General features: G+C 44.4%; 1 protein-coding gene across 5 annotated transcripts in view; it reads left to right on the top strand.

Annotated features, from left to right (window-relative positions):
* LOC109868120 (mediator of RNA polymerase II transcription subunit 13-like) overlaps window positions 1-19,232 on the top strand; it is a 112,900-nt gene that overhangs the window by 81,178 nt on the left and 12,490 nt on the right. The window contains exons 5-15 of one of the 5 annotated variants that reach the window (XM_031802860.1): window positions 4,953-5,098; window positions 7,297-7,530; window positions 9,484-9,648; window positions 10,048-10,201; window positions 10,340-10,444; window positions 10,806-11,468; window positions 11,604-11,814; window positions 16,516-16,591; window positions 16,676-16,803; window positions 16,992-17,082; window positions 18,474-18,694. In XM_031802860.1, coding sequence (XP_031658720.1) covers window positions 4,953-5,098; window positions 7,297-7,530; window positions 9,484-9,648; window positions 10,048-10,201; window positions 10,340-10,444; window positions 10,806-11,468; window positions 11,604-11,814; window positions 16,516-16,591; window positions 16,676-16,803; window positions 16,992-17,082; window positions 18,474-18,694 — 2,194 coding nt within the window. Of the gene's footprint in view, window positions 1-4,952; window positions 5,099-7,296; window positions 7,531-9,483; window positions 9,649-10,044; window positions 10,202-10,339; window positions 10,445-10,805; window positions 11,469-11,603; window positions 11,815-16,515; window positions 16,592-16,675; window positions 16,804-16,991; window positions 17,083-18,473; window positions 18,695-19,232 lie in introns of all 5 variants that reach the window. The other 4 variants (XM_031802863.1, XM_031802862.1, XM_031802861.1 and 1 more) reach the window with 4 other exon arrangements.

Below are 19,232 nucleotides of genomic sequence, written 5' to 3'. Positions count from 1 at the left end.
CATCTAGCCACTGGGATTTTTTCCCCATTCTTCAAGGCAAAGCTGCTCCAGCTCCTTCAAGTTGGATGGGTTCCACTGGTGTACAGCAATTTTTAAGTCATACCACATTTTCTCAATTGGATTGAGGTCTGGGCTTTGACTAGGCCATACCAAGACATTTAAGTGTTTCCGCTTAAACCACTTGAGTGTTGCTTTAGCAGTATGCTTAGGGCCATGGTCCTGCTGGAAGGTTAACCTCTGTCCCAGTCTCAAATCTCTGGACGACTGAAACAGGTTTCCCTCAAGAATTTCCCTGTATTTAGCGCCATCCATCATACCTTCAATTGTGACCAGTTTCCCAGTGCCTGCCGATGAAAAACATCCCCACAGCATGATGCTGCCACCACCATGCTTCACTGTGGGAATGGTGTTCTCAGGGTGATGAGAGGTGTTTGGTTTGCGCCAGACATAGCGTTTTCCTTGAAGGCCAAAAAGCTAAATTTGAGTCTCATCTGACCAGAGTACCTTCTTCCATATGTTTGGGGAGTCTCCCACATGCCTTTTGGTGAACACCAAACGTGTTTGCTTATTTTTTTCTTTAAGCTATGGCTTTTTTCTTGCCACTCTTCCATAAAGCCCAGCTCTGTGGTGGGTACGGCTTAAAGTAGTCCAGTGGACAGATACTCCAATCTCCGCTGTGGAGCTTTTCAGCTCCTTCAGGGTTATCTTTGGTCTCTTTGTTGCCTCTCTGATTAATACCCTCCTTGCCTGGTCTGTGGGTTTTGGTGGGCGGCCCTCTGTTGGCAGGTTTGTTGTGGTGCCATATTCTTTCCATTTTTTAATAATGGATTTAATGGTGCTCCGTGGGATGTTCAAAGTTTCTGATCTTTTTTCATAACCCAACCCTGATCTGTACTTCTCCACAACTTTGTCTATGACCTGTTTGGAGAGCTCCTTGGTCTTCATGGTGCCGCTTGCTTGGTGGTGTCCCTTGCTTAGTGGTGTAGCAGACTCGGGGTAGGTGTACCTTTCAGTACAGATGTGTATATATACTGAGATCATGTGACAGATCATGTGACACTTAGATTGCACACAGGTGAACTTTATTTAACTAATTATGTGCCTTTGAAGGTAATTGGTTGCACCAGATCCTATTTAGGTGTTCCATAGCAAAGGGGGTGAATACATATCCACACACCACTTTTCTGTTGAAATTCTTTAAAAAAAAAAATGAAACAAGTAATTTTTGAAATTTCACTTCACCAATTTGGACTATTTTGTGGTTGTCCATTACATGAAACCCAATAAAAATCCATTTAAATTACAGGTTGTAATGCAACAAAATAGGAAAAACGCCAAGGGGGATGAATACTTTTGCAAGGCACTGTACACGCGGGCCTCCCGAGTGGCACAGCGGTCTAAGGCACTGCTGGAGTGCTGGAGGTGTCACTACAGTTCGATCCCAGCCGGCTGCGACAGGGAGACCCATGAGGCGGCGAACAATTGGCCCGGCGGAATGTCCTTGTCCCATTGCGCTCTAGCGACTCCTTGTGATGGGATGCACGCTGACTTCGGTCGCCAGGTATACGGTGTTTCCGCCGACACATTGGTGCGACTGACTTCCGGGTTAAGCGAGCAGTGTGTCAAGAAGCAGTGTGGCTTGGCAGGGTCGTGTTTTGGAGGATGCATGGCTCTCAACCTTCACCTCTCCCGAGTCCGTATGGGCGTTGCAGCGATGATAATAATCCTGTTTACATGGACGCATCTGACATCAGGCTACCTGATGGCACTCTGGTAAATGCAGAAAGTTACCAATCAAAATAAACCTTTTTGCACATCGACCATGTTCTTTTTGAGAAGCATATTTCCTTCTGAGTTGGGAGATATAAAGTTTGTATGTGAAAGTTATTTCTAAGACTCTAAGATACATTCAGTTGTTCTGAACTCACTTCCCTCATGCTAAAGAGGGAGGCTCTCGGCTGGTGCTAAAGAGGGAGGCTCTCGGCTGGTGCTAGCACATGTGCAGATCAAATACACCACTGGAACGCCTAGTAGCCTTTCCAACAGTAAAATGACCTAGCGGCCTCATGGGTGGAATGTTATGAATATTTTTCATAATTTCATAATTATAAACATGTATTATTATTTTTACGCTGAAAATCCAGTGTTTCTATTTCAAACGGTTTTGTTATATTTCAGTCTTCTGTGGTGTATATGAAGTGGAATATTGTAATGCAAACTCCAAATTTAATACATTTAAACTTAACATGATACAGGTGTCTTCTTTTTTTAAGCTCATAACCATGTGTGTGAGGTGTATACTTTTGTTTCAAAGTAGACCCTGATTTAGCCCACTGCAGTAAAAGGTAAAGGTCTTTAGATGTCCTAATCATTTGAAAGACTGCTCAGAAAACCATGTGTTTTAATCAGTGTATGCTTACTTCGCTTACTTCGATTATGACCGTACTTGGATTAAGCTAAACAGACTAAGGTGTTTACATGACTATTGCATAATCTGCCTACTGCCACAATCAGTTTAATATCGACATATTACTGTGCATGTAAACGTACTCAGTCTGTATTGTTGTCTGAAATGGAGCAAAACATTATATTATGATTGTTTGTGTTTACCTACAGTACATTGTCATTACTGTTATCATACCCTATATTGTGGACATCATTTTTTGGTACAGTATAACCATTGTATGTGCTCTAGTTGATTTACCAAGGTAAACTATACCAAGGTGCTGTTAGCCAGTCAGTCTGTACAGTAGACTTTCAGCTCAGGTCCCCCCTGCCACAATGTTGAAATATGAAAAGACTCAGCCTGTGTTCTGACTGCTGGATGCTCCACCCGCTCAGTACAGACAAGGAGGGAGGGGAGAAGCCAGCTAGTGAGCTGGGCGGTGATTTTTTTTATGTCGGAACATTTTTCATGAAGATTTCCCTCCCTCTCCTGCTCTGACTGCGGTCTGGAGAAAAGGGGTCACGGGGGAGTCATGGAAAGGACTAATGTGTGTTTTTGTATGCAGCTCTCGTAAAAAAAATGAGCACCCCAGGAGATTGTCTCCTGCTTGAGTATAAATAGGGGGCTTGACTGTTGAGTAAATAGGATGACCCAGGTGAGGAGGACATTGTGGGAGCTCCTTACACATGGCTTATTAAAAGTGTATAGAGGCAGTCCAAGTGTAGACTCTCCAGAAGTGATAGAAAGTGTATCAGAAGACAGTTGTAAAAGTTATAGATTGTATTTATGATTGGTTAATAAAGCATTTTCAGTGTGTGAAACTAAGGGGAACAATACAAATAGAGAAACATTTTGTCTTAAGTAATTGTTTAATTTGGCCACATAGAAATGAGAAATATTAAAACTGGAGCTGACAATTTAGGAAACTGTCCAATTATACTTACTGTCGTTCTTACATTTTTATTTGTTATTTTTTAATTTTACCTTTATTTAACCAGGAAAGTCAGTTAAGAACAAATTCTTATTTTCAATCATGATTCTGTTCCAAAAGGTAGGGAACTACTTTAATCTTATTGCATTATTTTGTACATGACTGCATCCCAAAGGCCTGTTGTCCACTCATATGAATGAGTTCACACTGGGCAGTGATGCAAAGTCACCATAGGGAAGCAGCGTCAGACAACAACACATGCTTTTCATACAGTAGGTCCAACTTGGCTGAATATGTGCATTTGTGTGTGTGTGTGTGTGTTGGTGGGCTGGACTGGACTCTTCACTACAGACTATCCCCCGAAGGCACCCCTCACGGCTATAAATAGCTCTTCATATGGCGTTAAGTAAGGGGGTGGAGTGGAGCGACATATTTTTTTATTTAAAATAAATAAAATAAAATATATATATATATATTACATGTGCTGTAGAGAGCTAAATTATTGAGATGGGAGATGTAGTACTGTAGAACAGAAGCCAGTTTGAGTTTCATGGCCTGATGCAGCACCCGGAACATCAGGAAGTGTGTGTGTGTGTGTGTGTGTGTGTGTGTGTGTGTGTGTGTGTGTGTGTGTGTGTGTGTGTGTGTGTGTGTGTGTGTGTGTGTGTGTGTGTGTGTGTGTGTGTGTGTGAGTCTGGAGGGCAGTGCTGGAACCGCCTGCTGTTATGATGGTATGTTTTTCTTGGTGAGCTTGAGGAATGTTTATGTAGCTAAGAAACTGGTCTCTCTCTGCAATCACTCAGCGCCATCTTCAGGCCACATCAACAGTGAATAACAGACGCTGAGATATTATCATTAGTTCTATTCCAAAATAGCCCGTGTGTGGCTTTGGAAGTGGCCACTGTATTGAATTGATGATCCATTACGGCTCTAACATAGGCCAGATTCTTCAGGGTACAGAGATATTGCATAGGCACTAGGCAGCACGGTAATCAAATGGAGATTACATGCTGAGTTTATTGTCTGCTGGCTTATAAGCCTGGCTAGACAGGCGATGGGGTTTATAGATTAAAAATGCACATCATTAACATCTGGTGGTTAATGATGTCCTGCCCACCTTCAGTTATAGATCACAATAATGGGTTAGCTATTACATGTGTGATAAAACAAAGACCACCGTAATAAACTGTACCAAGAAGTATACTGAAGAGTAGAAGCCATACATAAACATTATGTCACTTTAATCAATCATAGGGAAATTAGGATTTATTCCTGCAATAAGGACCTATGATTTTATGAAAAGCTTTGTTTTTTCAAAGACACATTAAGTCTGTTTTCTCATCTACGTGTACTGTATGTACAAATGTGCAGCTCACGATTACTAATCAGTAGTTACCATGGGGAGCTAATGCCATCCCTGTTACCATAGTAACTAAATGGTATAACAGCAACTTAGTGCAAAGTGCCAGAAATGTTGTCACTATATTGTCTCTCTCGCTGCAGTGAAAAGTCTTTACTGCATAGGGACTGTATGTGACTGACGTTGTCTCTGTGTCTCTCTCTCTCTGTCTATAGTGAGCACCTATCATGCTCCTTCACCTTCTTCCTGCATGGGGAGAGTAATGTGTGCACCAGCGTAGAGATTGCCCAACACCAGCCTGCCTACCACATCACTGATGACCACATCCGCCTGGCCCAGACCTCCTCAGCCCCCGTACAAGGTGAGAAACAGCCAGGGTAAGAGAGAGACGTAAGAGCCAACACACTGGATGTCTTTACCCGCCTCTGTTTTAACCTGAGCATCAATGTCATAACTATGTGTATTATCACATCTCTGAATCTGAACATGAGCGGTCCTTTCTGATATCCTGCACCTCTGTGCTCCTCTCTCTGACTGTCTATTCTATTATATCTACCTATCTGTGTGTCTCTCTACTGCTACTTATCTGTGTCTGTCTCTACTGCTACCTATCTATGTGTCTGTCTCTACTGCTACCTATCTATGTGTCTGTCTACTTCTACCTATCTATGTGTCTGTCTCTACTGCTACTTATCTGTGTCTGTCTCTACTGCTACCTATCTATGTGTCTGTCTACTTCTACCTATCTATGTGTCTGTCTACTTCCACCTATCTATGTGTCTGTCTCTACTGCTACCTATCTATGTGTCTGTCTACTTCTACCTATCTATGTGTCTGTCTACTTCTACCTATCTATGTGTCTGTCTCTACTGCTACCTATCTATGTGTCTGTCTCTACTGCTACCTATCTATGTGTCTGTCTCTACTGCTACCTATCTATGTGTCTGTCTCTACTGCTACCTATCTGTGTCTGTTTCTACTGCTACCTATCTATGTGTCTGTCTACTTCCACCTATCTATGTGTCTGTCTCTACTGCTACCTATCTATGTGTCTGTCTACTTCCACCTATCTATGTGTCTGTCTCTACTGCTACTTATCTGTGTCTGTCTCTACTGCTACCTATCTATGTGTCTGTCTACTTCTACCTATCTATGTGTCTGTCTACTTCCACCTATCTATGTGTCTGTCTCTACTGCTACCTATCTATGTGTCTGTCTACTTCTACCTATCTATGTGTCTGTCTACTTCTACCTATCTATGTGTCTGTCTCTACTGCTACCTATCTATGTGTCTGTCTCTACTGCTACCTATCTATGTGTATGTCTCTACTTCTACCTATCTGTGTCTGTTTCTACTGCTACCTATCTATGTGTCTGTCTACTTCCACCTATCTATGTGTCTGTCTCTACTGCTACCTATCTATGTGTCTGTCTACTTCCACCTATCTATGTGTCTGTCTCTACTGCTACCTATCTATGTGTCTGTCTCTACTGCCACCTATCTATGTGTCTGTCTCTACTGCTACCTATCTATGTGTCTGTCTCTACTGCTACCTATCTATGTGCCTATCTACTTCTACCTATCTATGTGCCTATCTACTTCTACCTATCTATGTGTCTGTCTACTTCCACCTATATATGTGTCTGTCTCTACTGCTACCTATCTATGTGTCTGTCTCTACTGCTACTTATCTGTGTCTGTCTCAACTGCCACCTATCTATGTGTCTGTCTCTACTGCTACCTATCTATGTGTCTGTTTCTACTTCTACCTATCTGTGTCTGTTTCTACTTCTACCTATCTATGTGTCTGTCTCTACTGCTACTTATCTATGTGTCTGTCTCTACTGCTACCTATCTATGTGTCTGTCTACTTCTACCTATCTATGTGTCTGTCTACTTCTACCTATCTATGTGTCTGTCTACTTCTACCTATCTATGTGTCTGTCTCTACTGCTACCTATCTGTGTGTCTGTCTCTACTGCTACCTATCTATGTGTCTGTCTACTTCTACCTATCTATGTGTCTGTCTCTACTGCTACGTGTCTATGTGTCTGTTTCTACTGCTACCTATCTATGTGTCTGTCTACTTCTACCTATCTATGTGTCTGTCTCTACTGCTACTTGTCTATGTGTCTGTCTCTACTGCTACCTATCTATGTGTCTGTCTACTTCTACCTATCTATGTGTCTGTCTCTACATCTACCTATCTATGTGGCTGTCTACTTCTACCTATCTATGTGTCTGTCTCTACTGCTACTTGTCTATGTGTCTGTCTACTTCTACCTATCTATGTGTCTGTCTACTTCTACCTATCTATGTGTCTGTCTCTACATCTACCTATCTATGTGGCTGTCTACTTCTACCTATCTATGTGGCTGTCTACTTCTACCTATCTATGTGTCTGTCTACTTCTACCTATCTATGTGTCTGTCTCTACTGCTACCTATCTATGTGTCTGTCTCTATATCTACCTATATATGTGTCTGTGCTCCCATCTGTATGTCCATCTATCTGACTCTATCTCTGTCTGTCCATCCCTCCACCCATTGCCACTGCAGTGATCCTGAGTCCGTATGGTCTGTCGGGCTCTCTGACGGGCCAGGCCTATAAGATGAGTGACCAAGCTGTGAGGAAGCTGATGGAGGAGTGGAGCTACTTCTACCCCATGGTGCTGCAGTGCCATAGAGAGGGGGGAACAGGAGGTGCCGGCATGGGGGGCATGGGTGCGGAGAGGGAAGGCACTGACCTGCCGTTTGACCCCAACAGTCATGTGGCCGTCGAGGTCATCGTAGGTATGTATGGTAACGTTTAAAACACTTGCTACCAGGGCTGACTGTAGCCTTTTGGGGACCATAAGCGAGATTTGGTTGTGGGGCCCCCCACCAATATTAGCCTTTTTTATGTAATATCTGAGTGAGAGTGAGCTAAACTTACAAAAATCAATGTGGGCCCCCTGGAGGTCAGGGCCCCTGGATGTCAAGGCCCCTGGACATGTGCCCTGGTCAGTATTCCACCATGATTACTGTAAGTTTAGATAACTAGCTAGACTAACCTACCAATCATTTTTATTTGATTGACTGACTGTCAGTGACTGACAGAACAAGAGATAAACTGCTGATGCACAACCAAATTTCAAACTTGCACCTTGTGTATTCTACTATTCTAACTGTCAACAGTAAGTTATAACCAGTTCCTAAACTCCTAAACTGACTTCCCACTCGGGAACCACCACTTATGCCTGGAGCCGGCCCTGCTTGCTACCTTTGAATGTAATTGAATGTACACACTTTGCTGTATATACATTGTTACGACCTGGCTCATAGTTCGTAACAACAAAGGGAGACCACGCATGACTTAAATGTAAAAAGGAATACATTTATTCAACTAATTAATAACAAATACAAAAATGTAACACAGGCTGTGGACGTCTGTAGGATCAGTAGTGTATGCAGTGTGTGGATGTGTGGAGAGGGTGTTGTATGGTGAAAACAACAAGAACACTAAAGGTGGTGGAAGCCAGCCTGCCAGTCAGGGAAGAGATTGTTGGCTGATGTGGCCTCCCTTTATAGCCTGCAGGCTAAGCATGCCCAGGTGCGCCACATCAGCTGACAATCCTCCCAGCTCTGACCAAGTGAATCCAGCTATGATCCATTTCTGATGTCACTTGTTAAATCCACTTCAGTCAGTGTAGATGAGGTTAGGAGACAGGTTAAATAATGATTTTAAGCCTTGAGACAATTAAGACATGAATTGTATATGTGTCGTTCAGAGGGTCAATGAGCAAAACAGAAAATGTAAGTGCCTTTGAACGGGGCATTGTAGTAGGTGCCAGGCGCACCGGTTTGTGTCAAGAACTGCAACGCTGCTGGGTTTTTCTCGTGTATATCAAGAATGGTCCACCACCCAAAGGACATCTAGCCAACTTGACACACAGCATTGGAGTCAATATGGGCCAGCGTCCCTGTGGAACGCTTTCGACACCTTGTCGAGTCCATGCCCCAACGAATTGATGCTGCAAAAGGGGGGAGGGATGCAACTCAATATTAGGGAGGTGTTCCTAATGTTTTGTACACTCAGTGCACACGCATGAACAATAGGCTATGGGTGACAGTTGGCTATTGGCAAAGGGTTTTGATATGGTGTTACTGAAATGTATTATCATTATCACACCTAAAGAGGGAACTACAGAGAACAACAGCTCTTCATCGATTTTAGTCTCAGCTTTGATTGCACATTCATTGTCTGTTTGAGGCTAAATGATACTGGAGGTGGTTAATTAGTGGTGGATCCAGTGCTCTCAAGGGAGAAGTGTTATGTCTCTCAGAGTGCATTGAGGTAAGGAGGAAAGACTAGAGGAGAGAAGGGGAGAGGAGGAGTAGAGAGAGGAGGAGAGGAGACGGGAAGAGGGGAGGGGAAGAGGAGAGATTGGGAGAAGATGAGAGAAGCTCCAGGGATAGGAGAAGAGAGGAGCTCAGTGAAGCTCCAGGGAGTGACGGATACACAGCATGGTGTAATCAGCCCATTGACTGGCTGCCAAGCCCATCGACTGGATGCCTGACCCCTCATCATTGATTAGAACTGATTGAAATCGGACCTCCCTAAGCCCAGTACCAGCCAGCCGCTGTAGGCCACACAATGATTAACCAATCCAGTGTGTATTGGCCCCAGAAGGAGTGTGTGGGGTGGATATGAGTGCATCTGTGTGAGTGTGAGGGGGTTTAAACTACTCTTTCATCTTCTTCTAGGTGGTGTGAGGATGGTCTACCCAGCAGCCTTTGTGCTGGTTGCCCATGGCGACCTGCCTGCGGACCAGCCCCAACCTGCCCCCGGAGCCCAGGGGCTCAGCAGAGACCCCTCCCATTGTAGCATCCCCCTCACTCCGCCCACCTCACCTGAACAGCCCTGCTCAGGTACTGGATGCCTCTACCACCACACCATATCATCATCATAAACTCCAGAACTTGGCCCTGAATAATTACATACCCAAAATGACTCTGATTCAGCTCTACTTGCACAACAGCAAAACAACTGCAATCCATAACCCAACTCTAAATGCAATAAAATCCATAATCAACATTGAATGAAGTCTACTTGATGAATATCTAATAAATTAAGAAATAAAACAGCTGACACAAACAAACTAATGATGCTGTACTGTAGCTGCAGTTGTTCTTGAGTGTCCGATTGCAATTTCTCAATATCTCAAGAGTCCTAGTAAAGTGTCTCTGCCGTGCACCTTTAAGACATCCACCCACAGCCAAAGGGAACAAACTCCAGTGAATAATGTAATCTGTTGATTATTTCAGCAGACAGTGGCTTTGTGACAGTGTCCAGCATCCTCCTTGCCCAGGAGAGGGCCATTGGAGCCACCAACCACAGCCCAAAGCATTCTGGGAAGCAACTGACCAATCAGGTGGTACATCAGGCATGGAAGGAGTGTTATCTCAACCAACTGCAACACAAGTGAGTGTCTAGAGAGGCTGCTGGCTAACCGGGGCACAGCTACAGACACTGTTTATCTCTTGGCGTTTGCGGTGGGATTGTTAGTGTTGATGTGCAGTGACACGATTGGCGCCCTCACACCTCTCTTTGTGCCCCCAGATGCATTGTGCCCAGTAGCGTGACGCCAAAGAAGGAGGCGCCAAACGGGGTGACCACCTGGGACTTTATCGACTCGGGCGAGAGGGCGCCCTGCAGCTGCTCCAGGTTGGCACAGGGGTTGGCATCTGGGGGTAGTGCTCCAGCCGTTTAGCACTGGAGCATGGCACCACCCAGCTAGACATCTGAGCTTCATTTTAAGGCTTTTCACTGCTTTTAACCGAAAGACTGGTGCTACTTATGTGAAGCCTATTGAAATTGAATATTGCATATTGATTATGTAGAAATAATGTGAACATTGTGAAAATGTAGTGTATGTATTTGTATTAAATATACTGTGTTGATATGATGTAGACAAGTCCTCACAAGTTGCTACACATAGTTGAACGTGTTTAATACGTTTAAGAACATAATCCTCACCTGCCACGCTAGTTCTGTCTGCCATCAGATCCTGTTTCTCTTCCTGAAGGTTAAAGCAGCAGAAACAGCAGCAGCAGACCAACACCTCATCTGCCAACCCTCTGTCTGGTGCCAACCCCACCCCCTCCCTGGGCCCAGCACTTCCTCCTCCCTCCCTGCCTAAGCACAAGGCCACGGACAAGTCAGAGAAACCCGACAAACAGCCCAAGAGGGTCGCCGCCATGACCCCCTTCCACCACCGGCTCTCTGTGGGCCAGGAGACCTGCCTGGAACAAGACTCCACTGGAGGGTCCCAGCTCGGCCTAGTCGCCCTGGACCCTCTCTTGGATCCCATGCCCACCTGCAAGTACCCCAAGCCCCTCTCAGCTGGCAGGAAAGCCCCCCAGTCCCTGCTCCACTCTCCTGTCTCCCCATTACCCCCCACGCTCAGCCCCCATCCACGGGTGGGGCAGGACCCTGAGGTACTGGATGCTCCTGTGGGCATGGCCCCCTGTCCAGATGGGGCGTCAGGGCTGGGGGTGATGGAGCCCAGTGCGACTGCTCTCTATGCAGCCCCTCTGGGGCCCAGAGAGAGGGAAGCTGGGGCGAGCTGGTGGAGGGGCTTCAGGACTCCTAGGGCTGATAAGGCTGAGTTCAGGCCTCCAGAGCTGCCCAGTGACAGAGTGGAATTAAAGACAGAGACACAGGCCACTGAGGGAGTTGCACTGAAAAGGTGAGAGAGAGACCAGTTCATAAATGTAGAAACTAAAGTCACGCATGCCAGCATTCACACAAGCACGCAGGCAGGCACACAAACACACACACACTCAGAGGATCACTCTAAATGTCCTATCTAATTTCCCTCCAGACTATTTGCACAGACAGAGAAGTGTTTCAAGATATCCGAGGAGCGTGTTAGAGAACACATCCAGACCCTGGGTCTACTGCAGCAGCCTGGGGTGGAAGGGCTGGGGGACCTTGGGGACGACCCATATGACTTCAAGGAGGGAGACATCGAGTACAGCTTCCCCACCTCCAAGAGACTGAAGGGCCGAGACCCTAGCAAGAGAGGCCCCAAAGTAAGTAAAAACAAATTGCAATGATTAGTATTGTTGGTGGATAGGGCTGTTACAGTGACTGTATTAGCAGGAGTGGTAGAGATACTCTTAATGATCGGCTATGAAAAGCCAACTGACATTTACTCCTGAGGTGCTGACTTGCTGCACCCCCGACAACTACTGTGATTATTATTATTTGACCATGCTGGTCATTTATGAACATTTGAACGTCTTGGCCATGTTCTGTTATAATCTCCAACCGGCACAGCCAGAAGAGGACTAGCCACCCCTCATAGCCTGGTTCCTCTCTAGGTTTCTTCCTAGGTTTTGACCTTTCTAGGGAGTTTTTCCTAGCCACCGTGCTTCTACACCTGCATTGTTTGCTGTTTGGGGTTTTAGGCTGGGTTTCTGTACAGCACTTTGAGAGATCAGCTGATGTACGAATGGCTATATAAATACATTTGATTTGATTATTACTGCTGCAGTCCAATTCCAAGTGACTGTTTAGTTATGGTAACTACTGTAGGCTTCTCCCAGCTCTGATGCTGCTGAAGGTCATTAGTAGCCGGCCAAACTTGCTAACTGCCTGGTTCTCAGCCCTCTATTGTCCCTCTAATCACACTGACATCAATGCAAATGTCATCGAAAATCAAATCAAACACTTCATGAGAGCCCATGAGCTCATATTGCTCAACATTTCTATAGGCTATGTAATTGCGTGACAAAACAGAGTTTTGATGGCCTCTATTAAAAGAGGATAACATCAGCTTTCTATAGGCTAGGCATACTATACTTTTTTAGCAACTTTCCTAATATTAAGCACATTTCTTTGCTTCACAACAGGAGTATAGCCTATCTGGCTTGCATGAAACTGAACCATGGGGAAAGCGTCCTTCATTTACTCTATGTACAGTGCCTTACAAAAGTATTCATCCCCCTTGGCGTTTTTCCTATTTTGTTGTATTACAACCTGTAATTTAAATGGATTTTTATTTGGATTTAATTTAGTGGACATACACAACATAGTCCAAATTGGTGAAATGATTTTTATTTTATTTTAAATAAAAATCAGTAATAAACAGAAAAGTGGTGCATGTATAGGTATTCACCCCTTTTGCTTTGAAGCTCCTAAATAAGATCTGCTGCAACCAATTACCTTCAGAAGTCACATAATTAGTTAAATAAAGTCCATCTGTGTGCAATAAGGGTGTCACATGATCTGTCACATGATCTCAGTATATATACACCGGTTCTGAAAGGCCCCAGAGTCTGCAATACCACTAAGCAAGGGGCACCACCAAGCAAGCGGCACCATGAAGACCAAGGAGCTCTCCAAACAGGTCAGGGACAAAGTTGTGGAGAAGTACAGATCAGAGTTGGGTCCTAAAACAATATCAGAAACTTTGAACATCCCACGGAGCACCATTAAATCCATTATTAAAAAATGGAAAGAATATGGCACCACAACAAACCTGCCAAGAGAGGGCCGCCCACCAAAACACACGGACCAGGCAAGGAGGGCATTAATCAGAGAGGCAACAAAGAGACCAAAGATAACCCTGAAGGAGCTACAAAGTTCCACAGCAGAGATTGGAGTATCTGTCCACAGGACCACTTTAAGCCGTACACTCCACAGAGCTGGGCTTTATGGAAGAGTGGCAAGAAAAAAAGCCATTGCTTAATTAAAGAAAAAATAAACAAACATGGGAGACTCCCCAAACATATGGAAGAAGGTACTCTGGTCAAATGAGACTAAAATTGAGCTTTTTGGTCATCAAGGAAAACGCTATGTCTGGCGCAAACCCAACACCTCTCATCACCCTGAGAACATCATGTTTTTTTCCGTCAGGGTCTGGGAAACTGGTCAGAATGGAAGGAATGATGGATGGCGCTAAATACAGGGAAATTCTTGAGGGAAACCTGTTTCAGTCTTCCAGAGATTTGAGACTGGGACGGAGGTTCACCTTCCAGCAGGACAATGACCCTAAGCATACTGCTAAAGAAACACTCGACTGGTTTAAGGGGAAACATTTAAATGTCTTGGAGTGGCCTAGTCAAAGCCCAGACCTCAGAGGAACCCATCCAACTTGAAGGATAAAAATATGATCTTAACTGACTTTCCTAGTTAAATAAAGGTAAAAAAAAAATATTTAAGGAGCTGGAGCAGTTTTCCCTTGAAGAATGGGCAAAAATCCCAGTGGCTACTGTAGATGTGCCAATCTTATAGAAACATACCCCACGAGACTTGCAGCTGTAATTGCTGCCAAAGGTGTCTCTACAAAGTATTGAATTTGGGGGAGTGAATAGTTATGCATACTCAAGTTTTCATTTCTTGTTGGTTTCACCCCAAATAATATTTTGCATCTTGAAAGTGGTAGGCATGTTGTGTAAATCAAATTATACAAACCCCCTAAAATGTATTTTAATTCCAGGTTGTAAGGCAATGAAATTGGGTTGTGAATACTTTCGCAAGCCTCTGTAATTGGATATATGACATGTATTTTTCCCCTGCCCCTGCCCCTGTTCTGAGACATGTGCATGATAATGGCCCATTCTAATTCCAAACTAATTTCACTCATATATTATTTAGTATGTGTAAAGACGAGATTAAATCAAGAATAGTCTGATGGGTGATAATATTAGCATATCACTTGTGAATGATACCTATATTATCACTTGTCAATGATACCTATATTGTCACTTGTGAATGATACCTATATTATCACTTGTGAATTATATAATATATCTTGTGAATGATGTCCAGCTTTTCTGCAGTAAGGCAAGAAACAGCACGTGCCTTTCGTTACGACTTTTTCAAATCATAGCCGCACACCTCATGTAGCCTAGCCCATAGGCCTATTTGGTTTGATAAAGTTTATCACAACTAAAGTGGGCAAATAACTTCTTAAAATGAAGCACATTAATCTGCTTTACAACCGGTGTAGAGCCTAACTGGCATACATAGGTGGCGCGTGAGTTTCAAGTTTGGGGAAGATAATTTTCACCGTAAAAATGCACCTTTATAATAAAGTATTACATGCATACAGTGGGGTAAAAAAGCATTTAGTCATCCACCAATTGTGCAAGTTCTCCCACTTAAAAGATGAGAGAGGCCTGTAATTTTCATCATAGGTCCACTTCAACAATGACAGACAAAATTAGAAAAATGATTTTTTAATGAATTTATTTGCAAATTATGGTGGAAAATAAGTATGCAGTTCTTCTGCCTCTCGGAATTCGATAAGAAGGAGGAATTCGATAAGAAGGAGGATTCGATAAGAAGGAGGAATTCGATAAGAAGGAGGATTTCGATAAGAAGGAGGAATTCGATAAGAAGGAGGAATTCGATAAGAAGGAGGAATTCAATAAGAAGGAGGATTTCGATAAGAAGGAGGAATTCAATAAGAAGGAGGAATTCAATAAGAAGGAGGATTTCGATAAGAAGGAGGAATTCGATAAGAAGGAGGAATTCGATAAGAAGGAGGAATTTGATAAGAAGGAGGAATTTGATAAGAAGGAGGAATTTGATAAGAAGGAGGAATTTGATAAGAAGGAGTAATTTGATAAGAAGGAGGAATTCGATAAGAAGGAGGAATTCGATAAGAAGGAGGATTTCGATAAGAAGGAGGAATTTGATAAGAAGGAGGAATTCGATAAGAAGGAGGAATTCGATAAGAAGGAGGAATTCGATAAGAAGGAGGAATTCGATAAGAAGGAGGAATTCGATAAGAAGGAGGATTTCGATAAGAAGGAGGCGCGCAGTTGTGTCCCCGATGTGTCTGTCTTCACTTGTAGGCATCTTAGCTCTGAAGGATAAGGACTTGATCACGTGACAGGCATTGGCTAATAAGAATTGAGATATCTGAGAGAGCCATGTGAGTTAGAGGTGCTTCGGAGCACGCAGCTGGGAGAAGGGAATTATAGTTGTTATATTCAGCCCAAGAGCACAATGGCCACTGGCAGCAAAAAACATGGATTTTTTAAGGGGCATTACAGCCACACAATGGGGATGCCACCGGGAAATTCGAAGCATTATCAACTGCTTGTTAAATTGTGACTGAGAGACTGAAGTGTGTGCAGCCTGCGCAAAAAAAAAACAAAGCATCATCATTAAGTCACATCATGCAGCTTTGGAATGTATTAAAAATCAAAACATGTAGCCCAACTTTTGTATCACAACTAAAGTTGCATGAATAACTCTAAATGAAGCATATAGTAGGACCTGTTTCTTTGTTAACCACTCAACACAGAACAGCAGCATGTGCGCACTCCCTCAGAAATCTATTTTATTCAGCTATGTTCAATTGTATTCTTCATACTATAAAATAATGCCACGGAATTCTAGGCAAATCGTGTTTGCTAAATGAACTAGTGTAGCCCACAGCCATATGGTACAGCCAGATCAGGACCTAACATAAGGACAACTCAGAGTATGCTATTGTGTTATTCGGAAATAGACAACATTTTCTTCATTTCATGTTTTTTAGTCTAAAATAAATAATGGATTTATTGTGACTGTATAGGTTAAATTAAATGTATTTATTAGACTTTTTAAAGTGTAGATTTTACAAAGGTCTGCATCAGTGGCTTGTAGGCTATGCGTGGATGTCAGTAGCTGCTAAATGTGTTTATGTTAATTAATGGTGAATTACAGTGAGACCGGAAGTAATTTGGTTGGCAATCACCTGCTGACAAAGTTTCATGAATATAACTGTCTTCCAGGGAGAGGATATCAGCAACGGTGCACTGCCTGATGGGAAAGATGCCATGTCCATCTTTAGCTCTGCCCCCAAAGCTGGTAAGGATTTGAATGTTGACAACGCATGTATTATGAGGTGTGTTCTTTGCGCTGTGTTTGATTGTCTTGTTTGTGTGTTTCTAGATGATGACTCACCGCAGGACGATGAGGCAGCCAAAGCCCAAAACCCTCCTCTAACCAGGGAGACTGATCTGGTGGTCCTCATCTCAGACCTGGAGAACATTTTCGACGAGGATGAGGAGGAACTTGGGGTGAGAAACATTTGAACAATTACTGGATGTCTAAACTCGGTTTCATTTTCATTCCCTCGTTCAACAAAACGCTATACACTCATCATAATAATACATCATAATAATACATCATTGTATACTTTACTGTGCCATTTAGCAGACACTTTTATCCAAGGAGACTTAGATATGTGTTGTATAATCATTTGTAGACTGCTTGCCCCAATCAGCACACAGCCAGGGTCCTGGTATCAGGAGGTGAAGACCGAAGGGATGGGAGGGTGGCTGTGCCCTATCCTTCAAGTGAGTCTATCTTTACATGTACACATATTCAGCAGTTTGTTTGTTATCTTATGCATGTTATCTTAGCTTAGTTTAGCATGATTCTGAGACCTGGGAATAATCATCTTTCTTCTTCTCCTTCTCTCACATCTTCTCTGCCTGTTTCTGTCTGTTTTATCTCTCGTTGTCCATCGCCGTCCCTCCCTCTCTATCTCTCTCTCTCCTCCCCTCATCTCCTCCCCCCCATCCATCCCTCCCTCTCTCTCTCCTCCCCTCATCTCCTCCCCCCATCCCTCCCTCTCTCTCTCTCTCTCTCTCTCCACCCTGTCCCTCTCTCTCTCTCTCTCTCGCTCTCTCTCCTCCCCTTATCTCCTCCCCCGTCACTCCCTCTCTCTCTCTCTCTCTCTCTCTCTCTCTCTCTCTCTCTCCTCCCCTGTCCCTCTCTCTCTCTCTCTCTCTCTCTCTCTCTCTCTCTCCTCCCTCATCTCCTCCCCCTGTCCCTCTCTCTCTCTCTCTCTCACTCTCTCCTCCCTCATCTCCTCCCCTGTCCCCTCTCTCTCTCTCTCTCTCTCTCTCTCTCTCTCTCTCTCTCTCTCTCTCTCTCTCTCTCTCTCTCTCTCTCCTCCCCTCATCTCCTCCCCATCCATCCATCCATCCCTCCCCTCTCTCTCTCTCTCTCTCTCTCTCTCTCTCTCTCTCTCCTACCCATCCCTCCCTCTCTCTCTCTCTCTCTCTCTCTCCTCCCCTCATCTCCTCCCCATCCCTCCCTCTCTCTCTCTCTCTCTCTCTCTCTCTCTCTCTCTCTCTCTCCTCCCCTTATCTCCTACCCCCGTCACTCCCTCCCTCTCTCTCTCTCTCTCTCTCTCTCTCTCTCTCTCTCTCTCTCTCTCTCCTCCCCTGTCCCTCTCTCTCTCTCTCTCTCTCTCCTCCCCTCATCTCCTCCCCCTGTCCCTCCCTCTCTCTCTCTCTCTCTCTCTCTCTCTCTCTCTCTCTCTCTCTCCTCCCCTCATCTCCTCCCCCCCGTCCCTCCCTCTCTCTCTCTCTCTCTCTCTCTCCTCCCCTCATCTCCTCCCCATCCATCCCTCCCTCTCTCTCTCTCTCTCTCTCTCTCTCTCTCTCTCTCTCTCTCTCCTCCCCTCATCTCCTCCCCATCCATCCATCCATCCATCCCTCCCTCTCTCTCTCTCTCTCTCTCTCTCTCTCTCTCTCTCTCTCTCCTCCCCTCATCTCCTCCCCCGTCCCTCCCTCTCTCTCTCTCCCTCTCTCTCTCTCTCTCTCTCTCTCTCTCCTCCCCTCATCTCCTCCCCATCCATCCCTCCCTCTCTCTCTCTCTCTCTCTCTCTCTCTCTCTCTCTCTCTCTCTCTCTCTCTCTCCTCCCCTCATCTCCTCCCCCAACCCTCTCTCCATTCAGCAGTAGCAGACCTCCAGCGGATGTTCCCCACACCCCCTTCCCTGGAGCAGCACCCGGCCTTCTCCCCCATCATGACATACCGTGACACCCCCAGCCAAGAGCCACCAGCCCCCTCGGGGGGCTCTGACCACCCCCTGGGCCCCCTGTCCTCCACCCAGCTCCAGGAGTACCGGATGGAGGTGGAGGAAGGCATGGCCAGTCCTAAACATGAGGACATTAAGGTGAGGCACCACAGAAGCAATGGGAATGGAAATGATTAAGTCTGTAGTATGTGACATCATGTAACCGATTGATATATTCAAATTGGTTAATATGGTTAGAGGTTAGTAGTACAAATTGCAAGACAGATCACTTTGGGCTCATATGTTAACAGAATGTGTAATTTAGCCTATTAAACTCTAAATCTACGTATGTTTCAAGTGAGAATTAGTCAGGTCTGATACCAAAAAAGAAAGGAAATGATTGCCTACTTCACCCATTTTTTTTTTTCTTTTTGAAGAAAAAGTCATGTGTGGTTCCAGTAGTAAGCTACAGTGTTAAATGGCAAACTTGAACTAGATGTAGTTCACTACTCCCCAACACTGGTGGTTGTATGATGAATGTTATAATAGTGAAAATGCTTCAAATAAAGTAGCTACAGGGCACTGTGCAGCCTACCAGTGTTAATGTAAACTTTAGCATCTCATTTGACTGATGTTGCTGTAGCATGTTTATACCTGCTGGCCTGCTAGAGGACTCACTGGTATGTGGAACCAAATA

This window comes from Oncorhynchus kisutch, linkage group LG23 (genome assembly GCF_002021735.2).
Source record: "Oncorhynchus kisutch isolate 150728-3 linkage group LG23, Okis_V2, whole genome shotgun sequence".
In the NCBI taxonomy this organism is placed as follows: Eukaryota; Metazoa; Chordata; class Actinopteri; order Salmoniformes; family Salmonidae; genus Oncorhynchus; species Oncorhynchus kisutch.
This window is presented reverse-complemented; position numbering and strand designations above follow the sequence as displayed.